Consider the following 27,169-nt stretch of genomic DNA (forward strand, 5'->3'; position numbering starts at 1 on the left):
ATCAAAATCTATACTGCAGTAAGCGGTTATTTTGCATAAACTGTGATTATTTTTGGCCTCCCTGTGGTTTCTCTCACGTCTCCTTGTTGTTGTTGAGAGTTTTGAGAGATTACCAATGCTAGGCAGCATTTGAGAGGTTTTAAATAGCAGCTATTTCCGGATAAGTCCGGATAAATATCCACTTGAGCTCACAGAGACATTCAAATACTTGTTTATCATTTTCTACCGCTTTCTAAATTTATGCACTTGTATTACTTTGTCTTTGGAAATATATTTAGTCTGTATTGCCGCAGCAGTCCTTCATATTCACAGCCTGAGTGATGATTCCTAAGGCTAATTGCACATGGAGCCAATGTGCTCCCATCCACTCTTGTATAGGTCTCTGAACTGGGGGTAGGCCTGTGTGCAGACACAGGGTGTGGTGCATCGGCTTTTCTCTGCTTGCTTTTGCAGGAAAAAAAGCCTAGGCTCAGCTCTGGGTTCCATTTACCCTAAGGGACAAGGAAACAGATACTACCTGTGGGATGATAATCCATTGGGCATGCCATTAGGATTTAATTGCTAATGTTGAACCCCTGGTCTGTGCTCCTTTATACTAAAATGCACCAGCTCAGGATATATACCATGGAGCACCATGTTGGCATCTTCTGGTTCTTCCCAACGGTACCTTGTAGCTATCCATGATAGTGCCATGAGCTAATCAGAAATGTTACCTACTGCATACGCGCAACTTGTTCATTTAAATAGGACACAAAGGAGAATGGTATTGCCAATTTGAAAGGTGAGAAATTTAAGCCTTTTCCAATAATTTTCCTGTTACTTCAAGGGACAATTTAGGAAAGTCATTCAATGTGATAAAAGTACAAACACCACTACAAACTCTGCTTGACCTCTGTCATTAGCCTACAATATGATCTTTTTTAATCAGTAATTAGCTATAAAGGGATTAGGAAATGGGTACTGAGGCAAGTTGTGTACACAGGTGTGATAAGTAAGGTTGGTGCAGGCAGGCACCCTGTGGGCGACTGCAGGAACCTTTCCAGGATCTTTCACCACTTTACCTCCCTCTTGTATTTAAGGAAAAGTGGAACATCTGCTAGTTAAGGTCAAATCCTATTTAATGGTCAGATAAGGATTGCGTTTTCTTTGTAAACTCAGGTTTGAAAAATTCATATTGCCTGGGTTAAAAGTTCACCTTCCCATCCAAAGAAAATCAAGCAGGGACTTAATGGTAAGAGAATGATTGCTCAAACAAGAGCTCTCTCACAACCAACCCACAGCTTAGCATCAAGCACATGAAATAATTGATGGGACTTTCAGAGAATGAAACATTGCTCTCCTTTCTTTTTCCCAATATATTTGACTGGAAATTAAACACACAATAAATTGTTTATAACCAAGATCAACTCCGTATTTTAAAGGAAAAGCCAAATGAATAAATAATATTGCAATTGAAAGCACAAAACAAAAGGCGGCGGCTCATAACTTGTCCTTACTTATAATCACACTCAGATGGGGGAATAGAGAAAAATTATCGTAGACTTTAAAATGATGGGGGAAAAATCAGTACTTGAAAAGAATTCAATACATTTTGTTTTCTAACAGCCTTAATATAACGGAAATATAGTATTTTCTATTCTACAGCTCCAATGGTGACTAACACAGAGATACAATTGCTATAGACAAGTATACAAATTTATAGAAGAGCAACAAATACTTGTGTGAAAGTAAACATTAAATTAATTACTTTGTAATGGCACCTAGCTGGCACAATGCTGGTCTTGGTATGTGCAATTACCTTCTGTAATTCTTGGATAGAGCTTTTAACCCGAGTCCAGGACTACGCACACTTCTGTGTGCAGGACATTATTTATATAGTGCCATCACATTTACACAATGCTTCACTTTAATCCCTGAAGTTTATAATCTAAGGTCCCTCACATTTTTTACATAGTAAGGTCAATTTTATCAGAAGCCAGTTATGCTGTCTGTATTTTATTGAAGTATAGAGGTATGGGATCTATTATCCAGAGAGCTCAGAATTACGGAAAGGCCGTCTTCCATAGACTCTGTTTTATCCAAATAATCGAAATTTTTAAAAGATGATTAACTTTTTCCTCTGTAACAATAGAACAATACCTTGTACTTGATCCAAACTAAGATATAATTAATCCTTACTTGATGCAAAACCAGGCTATTGGGGTTTATTTAAAGGGATACTGTCATGGGAAAAAAAATTTTTTTTCAAAATGAATCAGTTAATAGTGCTAATCCAGCAGAATTCTGCACTGAAATCCATTTCTCAAAAGAGCAAACAGATTTTTTTTATATTCAATTTTGAAATCTTACATGGGGCTAGACATTTTGTCAATCACATGGCTCTGTATATGATTATATATTCATACCCCTCTATCTAATGCACATGTTTCTGAGGATAATGGAATATAGTAAAGTATAGGCACAGTATTCTAATGGACCATGCATTTAACACCTAGTTAATGGTATTTGACTCCCTTGCACCTCTGTGCTCCACTCACATTAATATTCAAAAGAAGACATGTTGCAGCACTCTGAATCGTGTTTATCGTGCCAACAAAACAGGCAACGTTTCAGGCTAATGCCGTTTATCAACAACCCTTGATAAGACTCTTCTTTTTAGTGGGTCCCTCTTCATTTTTATGTGGGTCCCTGGCAGTGAGATTAGCACTGCCAGGGACCCAAAAAAGCATTGCTAGAATTGTTTTACCACTCACATTAATTGAGGGGCCAGCATATTTTAACATATAACATCTGTACTCAAACTTAGATTGGCACAACAGAGAAGGCTGTCAACTATTTTTAATTTTATAATAACCCATGGACCACTGGCTTTGGGATTTGCTTCCATTTAGCCCCAAAAGTCAGGGCCGACTCGCAGGCTGCATTCCAATTCCTCCCACAGGTGTACGCCTGGATTAAAGGAATTCCAATTCTACAACTCCCATCTCAGCAAAGCCCTTCTCTATGAAGCTTACTTTGTACATTGGGTCATTATTGTGCTGAAACAGAAAAGGAATGTACCGTATATACTCGTGTATAAGCCGACCCGTGTATAAGCCGAGGTACCTAATTTTGCCTACAAACACTGGGAAAACATATTGACTCGCGTATAAGCCTAGGTTGAAAAATGCAGCAGCTACTGGTAAGTTTTCCTAAATTTGGTCACAACAAAAATCTAATTAATGAAATGGCTCACTACATTCTTTACATACCTCTTACTCTGGTCTCTGAAAAGCAAACAGCTCAGCTGCTTCATTCATTTGTTCTTCCTGCTTCTGTCCTGCTTGCTCAGCCCTTTAACCCCTCCCTTCAGAATTGTCACTGCTATCCCACAGCCACAGTCCTAGAGGGTATTAACCCCTCTGCCACTACCCTTTAGTCTCATAAATGACTGCTGTTCTGCAAGGAATTCCATTAAAGGGGAATTCAACCTTCCACACATTTTCTTGCAAACGCCAATTATGAATTGCCAATGAGGGCCCCAGCTGAAACACTAACTCAGCATGGCACTTACCCTAACAGTTCATATCTCACCCCTCCTGTCTCCTTTCACATTCATCCTTCCTAAGGCCTCCGTACACAGTTCACATATCTCCTTCCTTCCCCCTCAGGCGTCAGCCCGCACCTCTCACTTCTTGTACAATAAATATCGATGCCTTCTGCTACTCCGCAGAACTTGAGAGGGCATGCTTTGCTGTACTTAAATTTCTGAAAGCAAGGCTAATGAATGAGGAAGGTGGAGAGATATATTGTACGAGAGGTGAGGGCTGAAGTCTAATTTATGAGGGCTGGGGGGGGATTAAGGACAGATGTTATCGGAGTACAAAGGAGGAAAGAAAGTAAGGGGAGTGGGCGTTGCATGCTGCTGCCTACCGTAATTAGCTGCACTCGTAGAAAAAAAATCCGGTACCTGCAGGCGGCGGATCAGCCTGTCCCTCCTCTGTGTACGTGGGAGGCTACTGCTGCTGCCAACACCAGGTCCAGATATCACTTCCTACACTCCCTACATACCGTATACCGGTACATGCCAGGACGCGCCGCTCCTCAACGTGATCGCGCAAACAGTGCGCATTCATACTTCCGCCGTAAGTCACGCTTCTGCACGTCTTCCTTTTCATCGACTCCCAGGGGCGTGCGCAGAGAGAAGGCAGCGGGAGAAGGCAGCGGGAGAGGGCTTGGCACTCACGTATAAGGTACTGACTCGCGTATAAGCCGAGGTAGACTTTTTCAGCACATTTTGAGTGCTGAAAAACTCGGCTTATACGCGAGTAAATACGGTAGGTAGCATAGAAATGTCACGACATTGTACACGGTTACTTCTAGGTTTACTTTTACTGGAAACAGGGGCCCTGTCCCAAACCACGGAAAACAGCCCCAGACCATTATTCCTCCCATTACCATCGCAAAGGCATCACGCTTTCAGCCAATCAGAGTCAAATTGCAGTGACCTTTAAAACAACTCCAGCCAATAAATGGCATTGCCCATGGTGCTTCTTGTCTGGTCACTCCTTTCAGAGACAATCTGGAATTTGACAGTGGGTGCTGAAACTGAGGACATATCATTTTAGACAAAGTGCCCGGTTACTGTTGTCCATATATGTATTTAAAGTAGGAATGCACCAAATCCAGGATTCGGTTCAGGATTCAGCCAAGATTCGGATTAGTCATAGTCCTTCTGCTCGACTGAACCGAATCCTAATTTGCATATGCAAATTAGGCGTGGAGAGGGAAATAATGTGACTTTTTGTCACAAAACAAGGAATTACAATTTTTCCCCCTTCCCATCCCTAATTTGGATTTGGTGCATCCCTAATTTAAAGGGGTGGTTCACCTTTATGTTAGCTTTAGTGATGGGCAAATTTGTGCCCATCGGCGTCCGTTTTCGACGCTGGCGTCCGTTTTTTTCCAAAAAATTTTTGACGCTGGTGAATTTTCACCAGCGAATTTTTGCGGGCGTTTCGCGAATTTTTTCGCGGGCGGCAAATGGCCAAAATTTGCCACGAATTCGCACATGGCGAATAAATTCGCCCATCACTAGTTAGCTTATAGTATGTTATAGAATGGCCAAATATAAGCAACGTTTCATCTTGTCTTCATCATTTATTTTTTTTATAGTTTTTGAATTATTTGCTTTCTTCTTCTGACCTTTTCCAGCTTTCAAACAGGGGGTCACTGACCCCATCTAAAAAAACAAGCTAACTAACTCAAAAACACATCATAAAAAATGGAAATCAATTGCAAATTGTCTCATGTCACTGTCTACATCATACTAAAAGGTAACGCAAAGGTGAACAACCCCTTTAAAAAGCGTAAACATATTCAAACATATTAAGTAGTGCTGTGTTCTAGAGATAAAAACCGTATTACTGTATGACTGTATGTTATAATAACCTTATATTAGGCTGCTCATACTAGAACGAGTGTGCTCTGAGTTGAAGGTGTGGTCTAATACATAGGCAATATTATATGATTCCCTTGCATCTCCTCTCCATTTCATGCATGCTCAGAGAGAATTAAGCCTGAGAGCAGCTGTCTGGCACACAATGCTGTTACTGAACTTACTGGCTACTGTTAGTCCTAGTTATTTGCAATCGCTGATTTGCCTAAATGTATTCTGTTTCAATCAAAATCTCCTCCTACGATGGAAAGAATTTGGATTTGCAGTTTTTCTTGAGAAAAGTGTAGAGAATTCCAACAAACAGTTTCCTTTTTAATAAATATGATTGTCCACAGCAATATTTCAGTTCAATATTACTTCAGAAATGTAGCGTTTAATGACACTAAGGTTCACAAAGCCTTAAAATATACAACCATTTAAAATAAAGAATTGCAATAGGTAGTCATGTTTTCACAAATCCCACTTACAAAGACCAGAGGCTGATTTACTAACACAGGTGATATACTACACTGACTAAAACAGCCTTTGCGTTCATTTATTTACTGGTAGCAGACTTAACAAATCCATTTCCATTCACTGCTGATATTTAGCACAATCAAATTAAAGTGATACTGACACTAAAAAAATACTCTTCAACATATTAATGTACACTAAAAGTTACCTATAGTTCATGTTGTTTTTCATTGCTTTTGTAAGTAATTGTTACTTTAAATTCCCAAACCTGACTGTTTTGGCAACCTGACTTTACCTTCTCAACCTTTGAGCTAGAGATTCTAATGCCAACGTACTACTGCTTCACAAATATGGCAGCCTTCTCAACCTGACTTTACCTTCTCAACCTTTGAGCTAGAGATTCTAATGCCAACGGACTACTGCTTCACAAATATGGCAGCCTTCTCATAGAGGAACATGGGGATCAGATAGGATGTGTAAAACCATTGGGCAAATACATTTACGGCAACATTATAAATAGCATCCAAAGACAAAGTTATGATAGATCGGTTAAATTTATGGTATCACCATTTTAAGATAAGCTTTTGCTTCAGGCGATAGTATAGGTAGGGACCTGTTATCCAGAATGCTCGGGACCTGGAGTTTTCCGGATAACAAATCTTTCTGAATTTTGGACCTTCATAACTTAAGTATACTAGAAAATCATGTAAACATTAAATACACCATATAAGCTGGTTTTGCTTCCAATAAGAATTCAATATATCTTAGTTTGGATCAAGTACAAAGAACTGTTTGGTTATTACAGAGAAAAAGGAAATAATTTTTAAAAATTTGGATTATTTGGATAAAATGGAGTCTATGGGAGACAGCGTTACCTGTACTGTAAATAGTGCCAAGTTAACATAGTAACTAAGGTTAAAAACACACGTCCATTGTGTTCAACCTTTTCTTCATCTCAGGTATGGGATCCTTTATCCAAAAACCAGTTATCCAGAAAGCTCTAGATTACACAGTAAGGCTATCTCCCATAGAGTCAATGTGAATGTTTAAAAAGTATTGCCTTTTCTGTGTAATAATAAAACAGCACATTCCACTTGATGGTAACTAAGCTGCATGAATTCATATTGGAGGCAAAACAAGCCTACTGGGTTTATTTCATGTTGGAATGATTTTTCTGGATAACGGGGTCCTAAACATGAAAATACACTATCCTCTGCATAGTGAAGGTCAACATATTTAGTAAGAAATACAATTCACATTATTATTATTAAATGCAAGCAATTTGGGTATTCTGTGGCTGTGTTCTACGAAAATGTGGACACAAAATGGCATACTTTGCAGTGCTCTTACAGGACAGGCATATCCAAAAGCAAAATACAACTGTTTTGACATCTGTTTGATACTGGAAAGATCTAATAAATTTCTCAGCACCATTTGAAAGTGATGGATATGGAATATACTAAGTTTTTTGGTGATGAACATTCCTTTGAAGGTAAACACAGCATTATGAGAGTTCCTTACGCACTTAAAAAGTCACGACATACTCTTTTTTTTTTATAAAGTAAACGTCATTATTATCACTGCGTTAATTAAATGAAGGCTTAAATCACATGGATCGTTTTGAATTCCTTGAAGAACTGTGGCAGTGAAATGACTATTGAAACATTGCCTATAACAGTGGCTAGTGAAGGTGGAAATCACTTTTCTGTGCTTTCATTCAAACTCCCAAAGTCTTTTACACAAATAAGAACTCACTGGGTAGGAGTTCCTCCTGGGAAACCATGCCACCTGATCAGTGGATAATGTTTACGGCAGGATCGTCCAGCGGAGATCGGTCGTTTGGTCGATCGGTTAGAAAACTTCTGTCGGCTGGGTCTAATATCTCTGCGTGTATTGCCGATCGTACGATTTTCAGTGGCAAACTGTCACTAGCTTTGTCTATCGTACGATTGCTGTCAGGGGCAGAACATCGGCTGATCTGTTCTTTTACTACTTTATTTGGTCGGAATGGTAAGACTTTGATCTGAATGGTTAGTGGCAGGTCGGGAGATGGGAAAGTCCTATCGTACATTGATTAGTACAATCGGATCCTTGCGTCTGTGGCCAGCTTTAGACAGCACACTATAGATAACAGGTTCTGCTACTGGGACTATTTATTCTAACTTATATCTCTGCTTATTTTACAAATGTAATGTGTGTGCTGGTGACCTAGGAACAGAGAGCGTCTCAGCGTTTGCTCACTTGCTAATGCAGTTTGAAATCCACACACACTGGCTATCTCTAAAGCAAACTGATAGGAAGTCTGAGTGCCTGATTACCTAGTTATCCCAAGGGACACCCCTGCTGTTTAATCTCAGCAGATGCCTGATGAGTTTAGTAGCTTCCCCCCCATGGACCTCCTGTGAAGCTGGCCCAGCAGGTGCCTGCCGGTAATAGTTTTGTGTTACAGGTCTGAATAAGTGATCCCTGCAGGAGCTGCCGACTGTTTTCACATACACAGAAGGCAGTCAAAAGTCCAAAGCCTGAACTTGGAATGACCCCAGCTGTAGAGTCACGGCGGGTTCACTGGAAGGGCAACTGTGCTTTATTAAACACAACTAATACTCCTAGCAGATAACTTTCAGGGGGCGGAAAATATATTAACGCTCGCTTCTCCCGCTCACGATTTCAACTGCACACAATGTTCTTTCATAATCTGTACAGATGCTGCTATTTCAAGTATGCGTCTATCTCCAGTCAAACTATTTCAAAATATAAACAGTTTCCCGACATCGGAAAAATAACATATAGGAGCATAAAAACTGACCTCACGGCAAAGCAATACTTGAAATATCTGCCTTACAGTTGGATTTGCATTTAAAAATGAGATAAATACTTCTGAGAATGCCCTTAGAATTTCAGTACAGGTATGAGACATTGTATCCAGAATGCTCAGGACCTTGGGTGCCTTTCTGTCATTCGGATCCCATTACCTTACAGGAAAACTATATCCCTCAAACAATGTAGGTCTCTATTAAAAGATATTGAATAAAACAGCTCATATGTAAAACCCTGCTTCGTGTAAATAAACCATTTTCATAATAATATACTTTTTTAATAGTATGTGCCATTGGGTAACCCTAAATAGAAAATTGCCATTTTAAAAAATAAGGGACGTCCCATGGGATCGTATGATTCATGGTGCACACAAACATACCAAGCAAACTATACTTGTTCGGTCATATGAGCCAATTTTAATTTGATATAAACTATCTGTTGGGCAAGTATTCATTTTGGAGGTATAGCTTTCCTACTATAAAATCATTCAAACATTAAACACAATTGGATTTTTTGCCCTCCAATCATTTAAAAAATTATTTGATCAAAATGGAGACTATGGGGCAAATTCACTAAGATTCGTAGTTGCGCCAGGCGTAACTTCGCCACACTTCGCCAGGCGTAGTGTCGCCAAAATCACTAAAATCCGAAGTTGCGCTCAGGGGTAGCGTAACGTTGCGAAGTTGCGCTAGCGTTGATTCGCTAAGCGAAGCGAAGTTAAGCTAGCGATGGTTAATTTGCATACAGCGCCAAATTCAAATTTCAATGGAGGAATACGTAGAATCACTACAAATGCCTAGAAAACCTCCAAACATCAAATAAAATTTTTATTTTGCCCTACACATGTGCCCACTGTATAGGTAAGTTGCCATGAGTCAGGAAATGTAGGGGGGAAGGAGGGAAGCCCCAAAAAAATTTGCGATCTTTTTCAGCCTATCACCCATAATGTAGAAAACACGCCATCGTTTTTTGGGACTTAGAAAATGTTTTGACTTTTTTTGAAGCAATCCCTATCTACTCTATTGCGCTTCGCCTGGTCTGAGGTGGCGAAGGAAGTCTAGCGTAAAAGGTAGCGTTCAGTACACTGCGCGCGTTAGTGAATTTGCGTAGTTACGTCCGTAGCGATAATTCGCCAGGCGTAAGGGTGCGAAGTAACACTAGCGAATCTACGCCAGCGTTCGTTAGTGAATTTGCGCAGTAACGGAAATGCCAAACGCTAGCGAAGTAACGCTAGCGTTCAGCGCTTCGGCGCTTAGTGCATTTGCCCCTATGGGTGATGGCCTGCCAGTAATTCAGATATTTCTGTATAATGGGTTTCCAGAAAATGGATTCTATTCCTGTATTGCTGAAAGGAGTTCAACACACTGCTATTACTATCTGCATAAACAACCTGGGCCACAGGAATGGACTACTTTGCATGCATGTAGTCTGCAGGCAACCAGTCACCCTATGAATCCGCTGCCCCTCAGGTCTGCTGCCAAATCTAGCCACAAGTTTGCTTCTAGTTAGCAGAATTTCATACACATTGTGTATTTGTGTGAATAATGATTCAATTCATTCCTCACATGTGGTGTTTTCTCCGTTGGCAGAAAGCCTTCTGGTATTTTTCTGCTTTGCACAATTGTTTACTCTCAAGGAGGTCCAGCCACTGTCCATACACTTAAAGCAAAACCAGCCTATTGGGTTTATTTAATGTTTACATGATTTTTTAGCAGATTTAAAGTATGAAAGTATGGAAAGACCTTTGACCCGGAAAACCCTAGGTCCCAATCATTCTGGATAACAGGCCCCATACATGTACCAATACACGCATATGAAACAAAGTTGGGAAGGTGTAAATTGGGCAGATGATCCCAGCCCATATTTTTGTACCACTGGGTATGAATAAAGGACAAAACAGGAATCACACACACAATGATAATGTTGTGCAACAACAGCTGCCACCCAGGCCCAGATTTGTGGCGAGGTCACAAAGGCCCCAGCATAGGGCGGCAAAATTTAAGGGGCCATATGCCGCCCTGCCACATCCTAAGGAGCACTGGGTGCTCCAGTACTTAAAAGTGCACTCACGTGCGCACAGGGTCCTCCGCTAGGACCGTGCAGCCAGCGCTAGGATTGTGCGGCCATTGCAGAGCGCGTATGCAAAGCATTCATCGTTGGCCTCTGCTCGCATAAATCCAGCCCTGCTGCCACCTATTGCTTTATTTCCAGCTTTGGTTGTAGCGGCAGCTGTACAGCTTGTGTGGAAATGTGGGATTATTAGTGCACTGGCAGGTTATTGTAAACTTTTTCACCTTTAAACAGGGGCATAAATGGTTAAAAAGCCAAGATATTGGTCAGACAGGTGCGGCGGTGGGTCCCTTACGCTAGCCAATAAATTGATGACCTGGTCTGGAGTGGCTGAGTCGTCAGATTCTATTGGTTTGTTTGTTAAACATTTGTATCATGGATATGGAAACAAAGCTTCTCTTCACTCCCTGCTATTCTGATTGTCTAGACTGTTGGCCCAAAGAAACAGAACAATAGATAGTTTGCCATACACTGTATGTACTCTCGGACAATCAGTCAGATACTGCTCATCAGAAAATGTATGGTCACCTTCAGGCATACAAATATTTTACTGGAACTATTCAGTTGCTTAGAAGTTTATATGCAAAAATCTGGGCACCTCTTGCCAAACTTCTTGACACCTCTTGCACAACTTCTGCAGGAATCAGTGAATTAAAAATAAAATATTTGCAAATGTTAATTCACAGTTAAATTTTATTAAACAAACTTTTAAACAAAAGAACAAAGAAAATGGTAATTGTGGCATGTGAAATTGTTTTGGCCAGTTGTCAAGAGCTAAGCACTGTTTTTGCAAAGTCCCTGATCCTAATTACCTCATTAAGCTTTAAAATCCATTAGGAATTTTCACCTGATGACAAGCAACAAGCTTAATAATATCTCAGACACCCCAAACTTTAGGCTGTTACTCACTAACTCAACAACAATGGGCTCCTCTAGGCAACTGAAAATTAAGCTAATTGGTGTCTACAAAGTAGGGGAAAGCTATAAAAAAACATAGCAAAATACTTCCAACTCACAATTTCCACTGTCAGTAATGTTATCAAGAAATGGAAGTTCAGGAGAACAGGAGACATCAATGCAAGATCTGGTAGACTAAAAAAACCTTCAGACAGAACTGCTTGTATGCCAGAAAATCGAAGGCAAACTGTCATATGATTGCAAAGGAGGTGCAGGAATGTTTGGCTGACACAGGAATGGGGTTTCACCATTCCACGCACAAACAAGAAAGAAGAGTTATCAGAAGGAACCTTACCTACAACCTCATCACAAATGTCAACATGTGAGTTACGCAAAACAACATCAAGACAAGCCAAACACCTTCTGGAAACAAGTGTGGTGGTTCTGATTAAGTAAACATAGAACTTTCTAGCCATAATTACCAAAAGTTTGTTTGTAGAAAACAAGGAGCATCATTTGAGGGAAAAAACCCCCCACAATGTTGAACATGCAGTGGATCCATTAATGGGGTTTTGTGGCAGCCGATGGTACAAGAAATATTTTAGATGAATTCCACGAATTATCAGCAAATTCTGGATGCCAATATGAAACCAAGCCAAAAAGCTGAAGCAGAAATGGTTTTGGCTCCTATAACAAGACAATGATCCTAAACATATCTCAAAAGCCACCATGAGCTACTTGAAGAAAAGCAAGCTGAAGGTTTTGGAATGGCCCTCACACATCCCTGACTTACAGAAAATCTGTGGGTAGATCATGATCCAAAAAGATCTTGGAGTTAGAAGTGATCTGCAAGGAAGCATGGGAAAAAAAACCATACAACTAAAATTGAAAGACATTTAGCTGGATACAAAAGGCATTTTTACAAGCTATGATCTGTGCCATGATCTGGGATATTTAAACTTTTACACATGCCACAATTACTATGTTCTTTGTCTTTTGTATTTTAATTTATAATTAATTTGTTCAGTATAAAAATAAAAATCTGGGTAAATAGGCTGTGCAAAATAAAAAATGTTTCCAATATAGTTAGTTAGCCAAAAATGTCATCTATAAAGGCTGGAGTGACTATATGTGTAACATAATAGCCAGAACACTACTTTCTGCTTTGCAGCTCTCTTGGTTTCCACTGATTGGTTACCAGGCAACTAATCAATGACTTGAGGGGGTGCACGTGGTCCACAACTGTTGCTTTTGAATCTGAGCTGAATGCTGAGGATCAATTTCAAACTCACTGAACAGTTATGTCCCATGTGGCCCCCCTTCAAGTCGCTGACTAACTCAGAGTTAGAGAGCTGAAAAGCATGAAGTTGGTTTCTGTCCTGTCAGACATCCAGTCATTCCAGCCTTTGTACATTATATTTTTGCCTAACTAACTTTATTAGAAACATTTTTTGTAATATCCTTATATATTCCAGTACTGGGTACATTATTCCCTATTTAATAAAATTCTTCTTTAGCAGTATGTTTTACGGGTAATCTCTGATTTTTTTTGTACAACGTAATCCAACCACGTGCTCAATCCCTTAGGGCTTTAGCACACGGGCAGATTCGGGGAGATTTAGTCGCCTGTCGACTAATCGAATCTTCTTTGGGGCGACAATCTCCCTGAACTGCCTTCTCCCTGCCTTCCGCCTGCTAAAATGAAAAATCGCCTGTGGCAATGCACTCGCGGCGCTTCGATTTCCAAAGTCGCCCGGAGTGAAAATCGAAACAATGCGAATGCATTCCCGCTGGCTATTTTCATTTTTGCAGGCAGAAGGCAGGGAGAAGGCAGTTCGGGGAGATTGTCGCCCGGAAGAAGACGCGATTAGTCGCCAGGCGACTAAATCTCCCCATGTGCTACGTTGTGAGGATTTGTCAGGTCATTTTTTTGTGCAACATTTTAAATATTTTTAAAAATAACAAATTTAGTGTATGACATTTATTTCTACAGTACTAAAATCCCTCAGAGGCATTTTTTTAATATCACAATTCACCGAAATTGCTAACTTCTTATTTTTCAGGAAACATAAGGAGTGCCCATAAAAAAATACAATCAACCATGAAGCACAGGATTAGGCCATAATTAGCCTCACAAATGCAGAATTGTTGCTTCAACATACACCTTCTACTGTGCACAAAAAGAAATGTTATCCATCACTTTGAACTGATGCAAGCGATACACTGCTGCAACTGGTCTAATCCGAAGTATATCAGAACAGATGCTGATTTGCTCTGCATGAAACAGATGAAAGATCTGTTATCTGCTAATCTTCTTAGTCACGCTTAACGGTCTCTAACTTTTCTATGAAAAAAAAAAAAATTCTCCCACAAGTGATCTTTGATACAGGGAAATTCCCAAACGATGTCCTAATGAGATTATAAAGTGTAGAAAGTGAAAGTTACAAACACTTGGAGCCATGTTTCAATAAAACTATTTAAGTGCCAGAAGATTAGAAAAACACCTTTTATGGTGAACTCAAGTTGCACTCAAAGCGGAACTAAACCCCAGTGGCGGAACTACCGGGGGAGCAGGGGGTGCAATTGGGCCAGGGCCCGCACACCCTCAGGGCCCCCCGGCAGCTTGCTCCCCGCAGATTTCCTGCGTACGGAGGGGGGGCGGAGGCCCGGCTGCACGTTTCGCGCCAGGGCCCGGCCCCCTCTAGTTACCTTACTGCTAAACCCCCACAGAAATTTTAGGTATGTTACAGAGCATACAGCTTCTGTACAATTTCCCAGGTGTAAGGAATCTGCATGTTCTCCCTGCGTCTGCGTGGATTTCCTCCCACACCCCAAAAATATACAGTCAGGTTAACTGGCTCCTGATGAAATGAATGGTGTGATAGGGACCTTAGACTGTAAGCTCTGCTGGGGAAGTGACTGATGTGAATGATGTATAGTTGGTGAGTGGTGTTTGATGACCATAGAATTTATACAAATTATTTAAAAAGACTGTAATTTCTACATATAGTCTCTGTAAAGAGATGCAGAATATTGGCACTATACAAATAACAGGTAACAAATAACACTCAAGTTTCTCGGCCACAGTATTTCCATGAATGCAAGTTGCACATATTTTAGTAGCTGCACTGCAGGCTCTTGCATTGGCCATAGACGCAAAGATAACATTGTGCCAAGCGAAGATTCGTATGATTTTCGGACTGTAGTTCGTAGTCCCGGCAGTTTTCATAACATGGTAATCAATCGTTCATTCGATCAAACAGGTTAAAAGATTTATATCGGCTAACGATAAGATCTCTGCATGTATTGCTTATCTGACAATATCAATTAGAGATTGTCACGATTATTTATTGGACATAACTTTTGTACAATTACTGTCTGTAAATTAATGGCCCGAGCATCATGTGATTTATTCTCTTTATTATTTATATTAATCTGAATGGTTTGTTGCAGGTCGGAAGATTGGAATGGACGTTCATTCGTTCAACACAGGCTATAGTCTATGGACAGCTTAGCAGGAAGTTGGGTTCTGTTATGTTAGACATCCGCTCACTCCAGTGTATATAGCTTACATTTTTGGCTAACTATATTAGAAACACTTTATTTTGCACAGCCTATACTGACTGATTTCATGTGGAAATGGCTTTAAATAATTGATATATATTGCAAATACTATTAAAATCACTATGATGAGATGGACTAATACAGGTATGGGACCTGTTATCCAGAATGGTCGGGACCAGGGGGTTTCCGGATAATGGATCTTTCCGTAATTTGGGTCTTCATGCCTTAAGTCTACTAGAAATTAATTTAAACATTAAATAAACCCAACAGGCTGGTTTTGCTTCCAATAAGGATTAATTATATCTTAATTGGGATCAAGTACAAGCTACTGTTTTATTATTACAGAGAAAAAGGAAATCATTTTTAAAAATTTGGATTATTTGGATAAAATGGAGTCTATGGGAGACAGCCATCCCGTAATTCGGAGCTGTCTGGATATCGGGTTTCCGGATAAGGGATCCTATACCTGTAGTTAGTAGTGCCTTTATTGTTAACTTCAAGGGACATTATTTAAAATCATTCAATGACCAGAAGCATTCAGCCAGCTAGGTGGGAAATATGTCAGATCACGACCACTTAATTGGTAGGACATGAGTCCGGCCGGTTTTGTCACTATTATCAAATAGTATATACAGGTATCGGATCCTTTATCCGGAAACCCATTATTCAGAAAGCTCCAAATGACATAAAGGCCATCTCCCATAGACCCCATATTATCCAAATAATCCAAATTTGTAGTCATGATTTCCATTTTCTCTGTAATAATAAAAGAGTAGCTTGTACTTGATCCAAACTAAGATATAATTAATCCCTATTGGAAGAAAAAACAGCCTATTGGGTTTATTTAATGATTACAGGATTTTCTAATAGACAAGGTATGACGATCCAAATTACAGAAAGATCCATTATCTGGAAAACCCCAGGTCCAGAGCATTCTGGATAATAGGTCACATACCTGTATTCATCTCTTCATTCTCCATGAAATTAGTTGCCCTTTAGAAGGTAGCCTGTTCTCAGCTCTTAGCTGCTAACTATACGGTCCTTCTATTTTCTAATTTACAAAAAAAAAAAGTCTGTCGCCCGTTGAGTTTATGCAGAGAGTGATCATTTAAATGTTTTCTTATCCAAATGCAAGGAATGGCTTTATAATTTAGGACGATGAAGCACTGGGGGAAACATAAAGTGTGTGAGGCTTCACTGCCAGAAATATGAGTCACTGCTATGCATATCACAATTTCGCTATTGATTAGAATCCAAGTACAAAAAAGAATTAATAAAAGGAAACTTCCAGTCTCAGAGACAGCACAGCTAAATTTGAGCGGAGTGAACTTTATTTAACCTAACATTTTGTGCCAATTTAAATATGTTGAACCTCTTCACTTGAAAGGAGGCATTTACCCACTGCGTGTTCTAGGATACATGGAAAAGCCATTACAGGCATAAACAACAGTACTATAAAACAGAAAGTCATAAAAATGGCCAAACCAGATACAACTCATAAATAGCGTTCACTTCTAACTCGTGCAGTCTTTTTAAGAGACTGGGGGTTTTAAAAGAATAAAGAGAGAATAAGCGCAAACAGGGCAACATAACAAAAGTCTGCTTTTAATGTTACAACCCTCTATTAACAGTTGTTCGGTGAACAGCATATGAGGCAGGAGAACATATTGTAAACTTCTATGATTACTGAGGGACATGCTCCATCCAAGGAAATCAGGCAAAATCATATCCTGATCTAACCAGGCAATTTGAATCACTTGACAATCCATTGCTAAATGTTCTGTCTAGCAAAGATAACTCATTCGCATATTGTTCCTGTATAAATGATCCTGCTTAGGCACAACAATTAAAGAAGAATGACAGTGGTAGAACTACCAGGGGAGCAAGGGGTGCGATTGGACCAGAGCCCGCACCCCCTCAGGGCCCGCTGTAAGAGTGGGGGCAGGTATCACAACCCAGGATAAAAGAACCCCAGAGAAGGCTGGAGAATAAAGCAGCTGGGGGCCTGGAAAAGAGAGGAGCCTAGAGGAGAGATGGAGGAACCTGGGACAAGACAGCATGTGAAGACTGCAGACCAGAGGGAAGCCATAACGAAGATGACCTTTATTTCATTGCTATGGTGGTAACAACAATGTAGACTTATATAATTTGTAACTGTAAACACTGTACATACTGTTTTAGTCTAAGGGGCACATTTACTTAGCTCGAGTGAAGGATTAGAAGAAAAAAAACTTTGAATTTCGGATGTTTTTTTTGGCTACTTCGACTACGACTCAAACTAAAAATCATTCGACTATTCGACCATTCGATAGTCGAAGTACTCTTTAAAAAAAACTTCGACCACCTACTTCGCCACCCAAAACCTACCAAGCATCGATGTTAGCCTATGGGGAAGGTCCCCATAGGCTTTCCTAGCTTTTTTTGATCGAAGGAAAATCGTTCGATAGCTGGATTAAAATCCTTCGAATCCTTCGATCGATCGATTTTTCCTTCGATCGTACGAACGAAAGAAATTCGGTAAATCCTTCGACTTTGATATTCGTAGTCGAAGGATTTTACTTTGACGGCCGAAAATCGAGGGTTAATTAACCCTCGATATTCGACCAATAGTAAATGTGCCCCCTAGTGTAATAATTTATGTGTAACAATCCATGGATTTGGTTTACAATATAATCACTTTAATATACACTTATTGGTGTGGATTCTTTGTCTGCTTGCTCTAAAAAACACTCTGGAGAGCCAAATTTGATTCAGTGTATTTTATTTAAACACAAAAAAGTGCACATCCTCTAAGGTCCCACCTTAGAGGATGTGCACTTTTTTGTGTTTAAATAAAATACACTGAATCAAATTTGGCTCTCCAGAGTGAACTTTACTTTTACCTTGGATATTTGGTGGCTTGGACGGTGCCACTGACTCTGTTGGATAGAGCCCTGATACCTTTGGAGTGAGGGACCACCCGACAATCAATCGAATTACTTGCTCTAAAGAACCAAAACCCAAGTAAGATGGGTGAGGTAATATATTATTAATATATATTATAATCTTACACCGCTGGCAGATCGCGCACCGGTAAGAAGATTGCTTCTGGAGGGGGGCCTGGCGCCAGCTAGTTACATTACTGAAGAAGGATATTTGCTAAAGGAATGGGATCCACTATCTGGAAAGCTTGGGACCCAGGGTTTTCTGGATAAGGGGGATTTTGTAATTTTGAATAGTCATACAGGTATAGAATCCTTTATCCGGAAACCTGTTATTATAGAAAGCTCTGAATTATGTGAAGGCCACCTCCCATAGACTCCATTTTAACCAAATACTTAAAATTTAAAATTTTTCTCTGCAATAATAACCTTAAATATCTTACACTTGATCCCAATGAAGATATAATTAATCCGTATTGTAAGCAAAAACAATCCTATTGCTTTTATTTAATTTTCAAACGATTTTTAGTAGATTTAAGGTATGGAGATCCAAATTACAGAAAAATACATTATCCGGAAAAGCCCAGGTCCCGAGCATTATGAACATTAAAAAAAAAAAAAAAAAAAAAGACAATAGGATTGTTTTGCCACCAATATGGTTTTATGCTGTTTCGTTCACATCATTTATAAGGTACCACCACCACTCACACATCCAACAGTGGCTGAAGCATAGTTTCCCCTACAGACCAAGTGACTATGATTTATGGCACACTTCACATTTCCTGATGCAACTGTTAGGTCTCCAGAAAAACCATGAGAATCGCTGGCGGTATGGCATACAAATCGCTTTGGATTTCCGAAGTCGCCCGATGTTTCCTCATGAGGAAATGTATGCCATCCTGCCTGCAATTCGTATTCTTGCTGGCGGGAAGGCATTTGGGGAGATTAGTCACCCTAAGTAGGGGAGATTTGTTGATGGGCGACTAATCTCCCCTGAATCTTCTTGTGTGCCACCACCCTTAAATTCCAGCAGCATTAATTTAATAGCCAGGCTTATCCATTTTACATTGTTACCATTTTGTAACTAAAAGGATACAGAAATATATATATATATTTATATCTATATATGAAATAAGTATTTGCATAGTTTTGAAGATCAGTAGAAAAAAAAAAATATATATATATATATATATATATATATATATATATATATTTTTTTTTTAACCCAGAGGTCTTGGTACAAGATAAATAAATCCTTGCTTTACCTTTGCAGCAGAGTTGGATACTCCATGCGTGACATTTCTTATTAAGCCACCAACATTTCCATATTTGATAAGCCCGGTTACTCCTTCAGACACATCATTCAACAAACCCATTGGATTACCAAGGAAGTCTACGGAGCCTAAAATCTTAGCTGCTTGACTGAGCAACTCCTGCAAAATAAAACAGGCTAACGTTATGCAATCTTTATTAAAGCAATGTGCTTGTATTGATAATACTGTAATAAAAGTAAAATAGCTTGTCTTAATCATGTTTAAGGAATATGACATAAACATGTAAAGAATTAGCATGATATAATATTCTGTGGTAGTACAGTCACAGTGAAGTGCTGATATAGAAGAGGGCGCCCAGAGTCAAAAGTCTCTTCACAGAAGCCCTGCTAACCCCAATAATGCCCTTTATCACATCACACAGATCCAATGCCTGAGAATATATAAAAAAAAAAAATGGAAGCTGGATATATGAAGAGCAAATTAGGTACCAATATATGTTACAAAAATGTAATGGCAAATGGAACTGTGAATAGTACTATAAACAGTAATACAAACCTCTTGAAAATGTTTAATGATATCATTAATAATGAACTCCTGTGTCTCATATGGATGAACCTTTGCGAATGGATCCAAATCAATCACAGCATCTTCAAACTTGATGAGGGGAAATCCCAAGGTGCTTTTCAAAGCCTAAAGAAAAATATACATAGCACTGTATTAACTAATTAACTAATAGCTAACTTTTTTATACAACAGACAATTACTGTTACAAGCATGGAATTATATTCCAGAAAGCTCGGGACCTGGAGTTTTCCAGATAATGGATCTTTCCAAAAAGTTCATACCTTTAGTCCACTAGAAAATCATGTAAACATTAAATATATCCAATAGGCTGGTTCTGCTTTCAATAAGGATTAATTATATCTTAGTTTGGTACTGTTTTATTATTACAAAGAGAAAGGGTATAATTAAAAAAAAATATTATTTGGATAAAATGAAGTCTATAGGAGATGGCCTTTCCATAATTTGGAGCTTTTTGGATAACGGATTTCCAGATAACGGATCCCATACCTGTACTATTTTTGGCTGCTTTATTACAGAGAAATTCTGATTTAGTTTAAAGCCCATGGCACATGGAGAGGAGCTTAATTCTTGTTAGCAGAGAAGAGTCCAATCATGGCCATTTAGTTTGTAATTTTTGTCAATGGAATTTTCCTCTCACTAGCTGTAAAAGTGTTTTTTCTTGCCACAATATGACAGGCTGTTACAGCCATGACTGAGCACTTCTTCACCGTCTGAAAATAAACCCTGTGTGGCATAGGCACATTTGTCTAAGGCATGAATCACCTATTGTTGCCAATCATTGTTTTGAATAAAAATGGCTTAACACTTTCATAAAAATCTGGTATTTAACCACATTTGGTAAAACAAAATCATTGACAAAATTACAGTTAGATTAGTAAAATTACCAAGATTATGTGAATAAATATGTCAAGGAAATTATGCTAGAAGAGCTATACTAGTTGCATTTAGTTGAACTGCAATTGTCTTGCAATTGCTGCAGCACAAAAACCTGTGTAGGGCACTGGTAAATAAATATTTAGACAAGCAGCAACGTCTCAACCAAGGAGTGTGAGTGGGATTAGATTTTCTGGAGTATTAATACAAAGTTGTAAGGTCTAAGTGTGTAGAACCAGAGATTAGAGAGATAGCCTTTGTGTTTCACTTAGGATTCAATCTAAAAGTTGGATCTGCCCCTGTGTAAGCTGTTTGTGCTCTTTGCTTGCCCTGCTGGGATATATACTGACCATTGGTGCTGTGAGTATATGCCTAGCCACAAATGTTCTATGTTCCTGCTTTATTCTGATAACTTCTATGTGGACTTTGTTTAATAAATTAGGAACCACTGACGCTCATTTATTGTGTACTTTTCTATACTAGTAGTTCAGCAACACCCTGCCTCCACACCGCTGCGAGGGCTCACACTTGAGTATAGAGTCTCATCCGGAGCAAGTATATGGTAAAGCTCATAGCTTTGGAGAAAGGTGCCGCTCTAATTTACTTTCCTTTACACTTGCATTTACTAAAATTACATTGTTTTTCAATAATCTGATGCTGATTGATGCTGGGCAGCTACACTATGATAAGTATGAGGCAATATATTATTTCCAATAAAAGTGAGTAATCTTTTTTTTCTATCCAACACTGCAGAACACCTAAGCCAGACAGTTTGGACAGCGGACTCCATAACTGATCCAGCTGCTGCTTAGCAAAAAATAAAATAAAGATATATATTATTGGCAAAGCAAAAAAAAACAAAACAAAGAAGACATTGTATTACTTGCTTTATACATTGTATTAATGCTTTATAAATATTAAACTATAACACATGGCATTGGGTAAAAGAGAGGTGCCAGATATAAAGATTAAGAGGAAGGTCTTGTCCTGTTTTATAATCCAAAAATTGTGTATTGGTTTATTTATCCAACAATTATGTATAATGGTTGGACAGAATATGTTGTGATAACTAAACCTAGCGGCCCACAATCATGTGCAAAATCTCCTGCCCCATTTATAGTGACAAAAGAACCACACATTAAGGGAAACATTTACTAAGCTCGAGTGAAGGATTCGAATGAAAAAAACTTTGAATTTCGAAGTATTTTTTAGGGTCCTTCGACCATCGAATAGGCTACTACGACCTTCGACTTCGATTCAAACGATTCGAACTAAAAATCGTTTGATAGTCGAAGTACTGTCTCTTTAAAAAATACTTTGACTACATACTTCGGCAGCTTAAACCTACCGAGGTACAATGTTAGCCTATGGGGACCTTCCCAATCACTTTTCTAACCTTTTTTTGATCGAAGAAAAATCCTCCTTCGTTCGATTCGAAGGATTTTATCGTTAGATCGAACGATTTTTACTTTGATCGAACGAACAAAGGATTTGCGCTAAAACCTTCGAATTCGAAGGATTTAAATTCGAGGGTCGAATTCGAGGGATTATTAACCCTCGATATTCGACCCTTGATAAATGTGCCCCTAAAAGTGTGGTTCTCGGCGAGATTCCTGAATCTCTCCGAAGAGAATCCTCCTTCAGTGTTTTTAAAACAAAACTCAAAGACTACCTCTGGGAGCACCTGGATAACACCTGAACTGGGAACCAGCACTTATATAACAGTGTAACAAACTTTAACCTTAATACCCTTCCGAATTGTGTCTTTATGCTACCCTCTCATTTGAACTGTAAGCCCTACAGGGTAGGGTCCTCCAGCCTTTTGTTTCCTTGACACTGACCAGATAATCTGTATTGTAATTATATTTTATATTTATGTGAATTGTATTTCTAATAATGCACTTATTGTTACTTTTTATTTTAATGACCCCTTGTTTGTTACTACTAATTTATTGTTTTGCCGTACAGTGCTTTGCCCGAATCGAGGATTCATATGGTTTTTGGACCGTTTGTGGAGAGTCCCGACATTTTTCGTCCCACGGAGATCAGTCGTTTGGTCGATCGGACAGGTTAAAAGATTTCTGTCGGCTGCCGATAATTTCTCTGCATTTTCAGTGGGAGACTGTCAGCAGCTTTGACAGGCATAACTTTCGTAAGATTGCTGTCAGGGGCAGAACATGGGCTGATCTGTTCTTTTACTACTTTATTTAATCGGAATGGTTACTGGCAGGTCGGGAGATGGGGAAGTCCGATTGTTCCAAGATTCGAACGATCAGATCTATGGCCAGCTTTACATTCAACAGAAATTGGAAGAAGGACCTTGTTTTGAAGTGCTGACCATATGGGGTAAAATAAACATAATCGTTAGAATGGAATAATCAGTGAACAGACACTTCCCAGGTGTGGTGTCCCACAAAAAGAATGTCTTGTAGTATCAGCCTCAAAAATTCTATTTGGCCCAAAGGATCACTCCCACCCCTAGACAAAAAAAGAGGAGCGGTGGGATGCAGACATGATAATGTTTGTAAAGGTAACATTACGAGCATACATAGATAGCCTGTTTACCTTGATACTAATAAAACAAATGAAAATACAGAAATACAGTACTTCAACAAGTAGGCAACTGTCCATGTTATAATGGCATACCTTGAGATCTGGAGGGAGTTTATTTGAAGTAAACACACTCAGCTTAATTTGCGGTATTGATATTTTCAGGTTCTCAAAATAATATCTCTGTTGTGATTTATTTTCCTCTGACGGCTTGTCATGGATATTCTCATCCCACTTTTCAACACCTAGTATAAATATTAACAATGTGCAAATTTAGTTTCTATGTGTAGATCATTTTGATTAAAAAATAAAGGAATAATAATTAGCAAACTTTGAAAACAGAAATGCTTTGTAAAATGATGTGAGCACAAAACAAAAACATAACATAGCTTTTTTTTTGCCAAAGTTAGAGAAGAAAAGGGCCACTGGGGCTGAAATGAATGGAGCCAGGGTCCCCAAAAACAAACAAACCAAAAACACTCATATGTGTTCAACATGCAGCCCTCCCACTACTATTAATCATATACCCACTGCTAGAAGCTGGGTGGCAGCAGTTTGGACACCATGGACCAAAGTAGAAAACTGTTATTACGCAATGTATTTTACCAAGGGCCCCCCAATCTGAAACTTGTCTGATATAGCTATAGGATCTATTATCTAAAATGTCTGAGACTTGAGTGGTCTTTTTGTATTCTGGAGAATCATTCATACAACTACCGTATATACTCGAATATAAGCCGACCCGAGTATAAGCCGAGGTACCTAATTTTATCTACGAAAACTGGGAAAACTTATTGACTCTAGTATAAGCCTAGACATAACTACAGCCCTGTCTCCCAGCAGCGCACATTCTGCCAAAGCGACCCCCCCAGCGATCAACCGGACTTCTTTGCAAAGTTGATGGTGACAGAGAATTGCCAAACGGATTACTGTGTGCATTGTCCCACTGTCCCACTACCATGTGCAGAGCATGCTGTTTGATATTGCCATCACTGTTAATCTTTCGTATAACCAACAGAGGGCGCTGTGTGATATTGCCATCACTGTTAATCTTTCATATAACCAACAGAGGGCGCTGTGTGATATTGCAGTCACTGTTATTCTTTCATATAACCAACAGAGGGCGCTGTGTGATATTGCAGTCACTGTTATTCTTCCATATAACCAACAGATGGCGCTGTGTGATATTGCAGTCACTGTTATTCTTTCATATAACCAACAGAGGGCGATGTGTGATATTGCAGTCACTGTTATTCTTTAATATAACCAACAGAGGGCGATATGTGATATTGCAGTCACTGTTAATCTTTCATATATCCAACAGAGGGCGCACTGTTATTCTTTCATACAACCAACAGATGGCGCTGTGTGATTTTGCAGTCACTGTTATTCTTTCATATAACCAACAGAGGGTGCACTGCTATTCTTTCATATAACCAACAGAGGGTGCTGTGTGATATTGCAGTCACTGTTATTCTTTCATATAACCAACAGATGGCGCTGTGTGATATTGCAGTCACTGTTATTCTTTCATATAACCAACAGAGGGCATTGTGGGATATTGCAGTCTCTCCCCAAGTGAATTGTTGGTATAGGAATGATTAAAAGTGACTGCAATTTCAGCTACTCGGGTCCGGTACCGCTGACCCGAGTATAAACCGAGGTACATTTTGGATGCTGAAAAACTCGGCTTATACTCGGGTATATATACGGTACTAGAAAATGTAAGCATTAGAACTGGATCAAGTTCAAGGTACTCTTTTAATTTTAAAGCAAAAAAGGAGATCATTAAAATATAAAAAGTGTTAGTTTAAAACGGACTCTATGGAAATATAACATTCCTGTATTTGAGAGCTTTCTAGATAATGGGTTTCTGGATAACAGACCCCACAACCGTACTTCCACAGAAACCAGAATGCAGAGCTCTTTCTACAATACAATGCTTTCAATGTAACAAGGCTTAGTAAAGATCAAAACACTGCCGATAAGTTATTCATTTGACTTAACGGAAAAGTAAACCCTACATTCTCCTACTATGTATACAAGTTAGGCACATCTCCCCACCCAAGCTACATCATTTATAGTGCATGATTCTACTTTGTCTGCCAGCACCATCACATTTTCCTAAAGCAATTAGCAGCTTCTTTTCATTGGCAGCTAGACTGGAGGACGTGTTTAGTAATCTGAGTTGAGAAGATTTGAGCATGCTCAGTAGCCAACAGCCAAAGTAAATTGTCAAGGGAGGGGTGCAAGTAGATAAGAGGAGGAGAAGAAATTGTTGGGTTCCTGTAGCAGTCAAATATATGATCAGGACCCCAGCTATACCATAACAAATTGTATGATAAAAATATTGCACAATCAGTCATGTTGCTATAACATTAACAATATCAGGACATCAGAATATGCCAACATTTTCCCCCAGTTTGAGAATAAACGTGCAAAAAAGCAGTTTCAATCTAACTAGCCTTCAGGTGGTGTCCTTTTGGAGGTGGAAAGACACCTACTTTACTATCTAAGTTTATTTCTAATTTATAATCACAAACAATTGATCCTTTGGAATTACACCTCTTTTCAATGGTAATTTTTCAGTATAACATTAGCAAAATAAGGCTTGTAATTTTCCAGAGTGTAAATTTATAACAGCTTTTTTAATCACTTGTGTTTCAAATATTTATTTCTAGTTTACACTGGAATTGCCCTCTTTTTAGAAATTACCCAAAAAGGCATGATTTGTGGACAAAGCTGGCATACATTTCAGACAGTCCAAGACACTGTGATCAGATGAACAGTCTGTCTATCACAAGAATAAGTAGCCTGGGAACCAAACAGACCCATTCTTAGTAGCTCTGCAGGGGATTCCCATGCGGACAGACAGCTAGTTCTTTTTTTGTGCATCAGTGATTTAAACAGACAGCCCTTTGCATATGTAAACTGCATCTAAAATACTGTTTAGGTTCCAAGTGGGGAAAAACATGAGAACGCTACACATTAGTAGATGTTAACAGTCTGAGAGCAATTTAATACTACAGGCAATTTGTGCAATTGCTGTCTTTGGCAGACCTCATTATCTAACTCTCTCACAGGCTCGTTTCCAAAAATCCAGCATGGTGCAAAACATTCTGTGTTGGCCCTGGTTCACAATTTGCATGTTGTGCCCTAAAGAACAAATACTGGTGCTGCTGGAATGACCCTCATTATTTATGCAACTCTGTCTGCATTTGTCAGTGCTGTATTAGGAAAGGCAGGAGGTGGGTGGAACATGGTGACCCCCCTGGAAAAGTCCTAACTTGCATGTCAACTAGAATGTGAAAGCTGGGGGGCACCACAACGTTCTATCAAGCCCTGTACTGCTTATGGTCTCTGGAGTTGATAAATCAGCCATTTTATGCCATTGACAGCAACATAAAATGTAAAAAAAAAAAATCACACAGCCAGTTGTATCTTATTCATTTCAAAATTATTTCCCATATCTTGTGACATCTTCTTTTGGATTGTAAACTCTATTAAAAAGGACCCTGGTTCCCTGTATTGATTGAGCATTTTTATGTCATTTTGATGAACATGCCCTTCTATTTTACCAGACTGTGGACTGTGTTGCTGCTTTATAAAAACATTAATAATGAATAAGCTTTAAGACACATGTAATAATTTACTGACATGAACAGCTAAGTAGTTACATACAATCTGGACCTTAGAGCACAGAATGCAGAGAGTAATTCCTGAGAAGT

General features: G+C 39.1%; 1 protein-coding gene across 2 annotated transcripts in view; it reads right to left on the reverse strand.

The window, feature by feature from the left end:
- The window catches only part of vps13d.L (vacuolar protein sorting 13 homolog D L homeolog), a 148,841-nt gene that overhangs the window by 32,604 nt on the left and 89,068 nt on the right, over nt 1–27,169 (reverse strand). For both annotated transcript variants that reach the window (XM_018226093.2, XM_018226092.2), the window contains 3 exons: nt 23,538–23,686; nt 19,989–20,123; nt 19,425–19,592 (listed from right to left, as the gene is read on the reverse strand). In XM_018226093.2, the coding sequence (XP_018081582.1) occupies nt 19,425–19,592; nt 19,989–20,123; nt 23,538–23,686 (452 nt within the window). The remainder of the gene's footprint in view (nt 1–19,424; nt 19,593–19,988; nt 20,124–23,537; nt 23,687–27,169) is intronic.

The sequence above is a fragment of the Xenopus laevis genome, chromosome 7L (assembly GCF_017654675.1).
Source record: "Xenopus laevis strain J_2021 chromosome 7L, Xenopus_laevis_v10.1, whole genome shotgun sequence".
NCBI lineage: Eukaryota > Metazoa > Chordata > Amphibia > Anura > Pipidae > Xenopus > Xenopus laevis.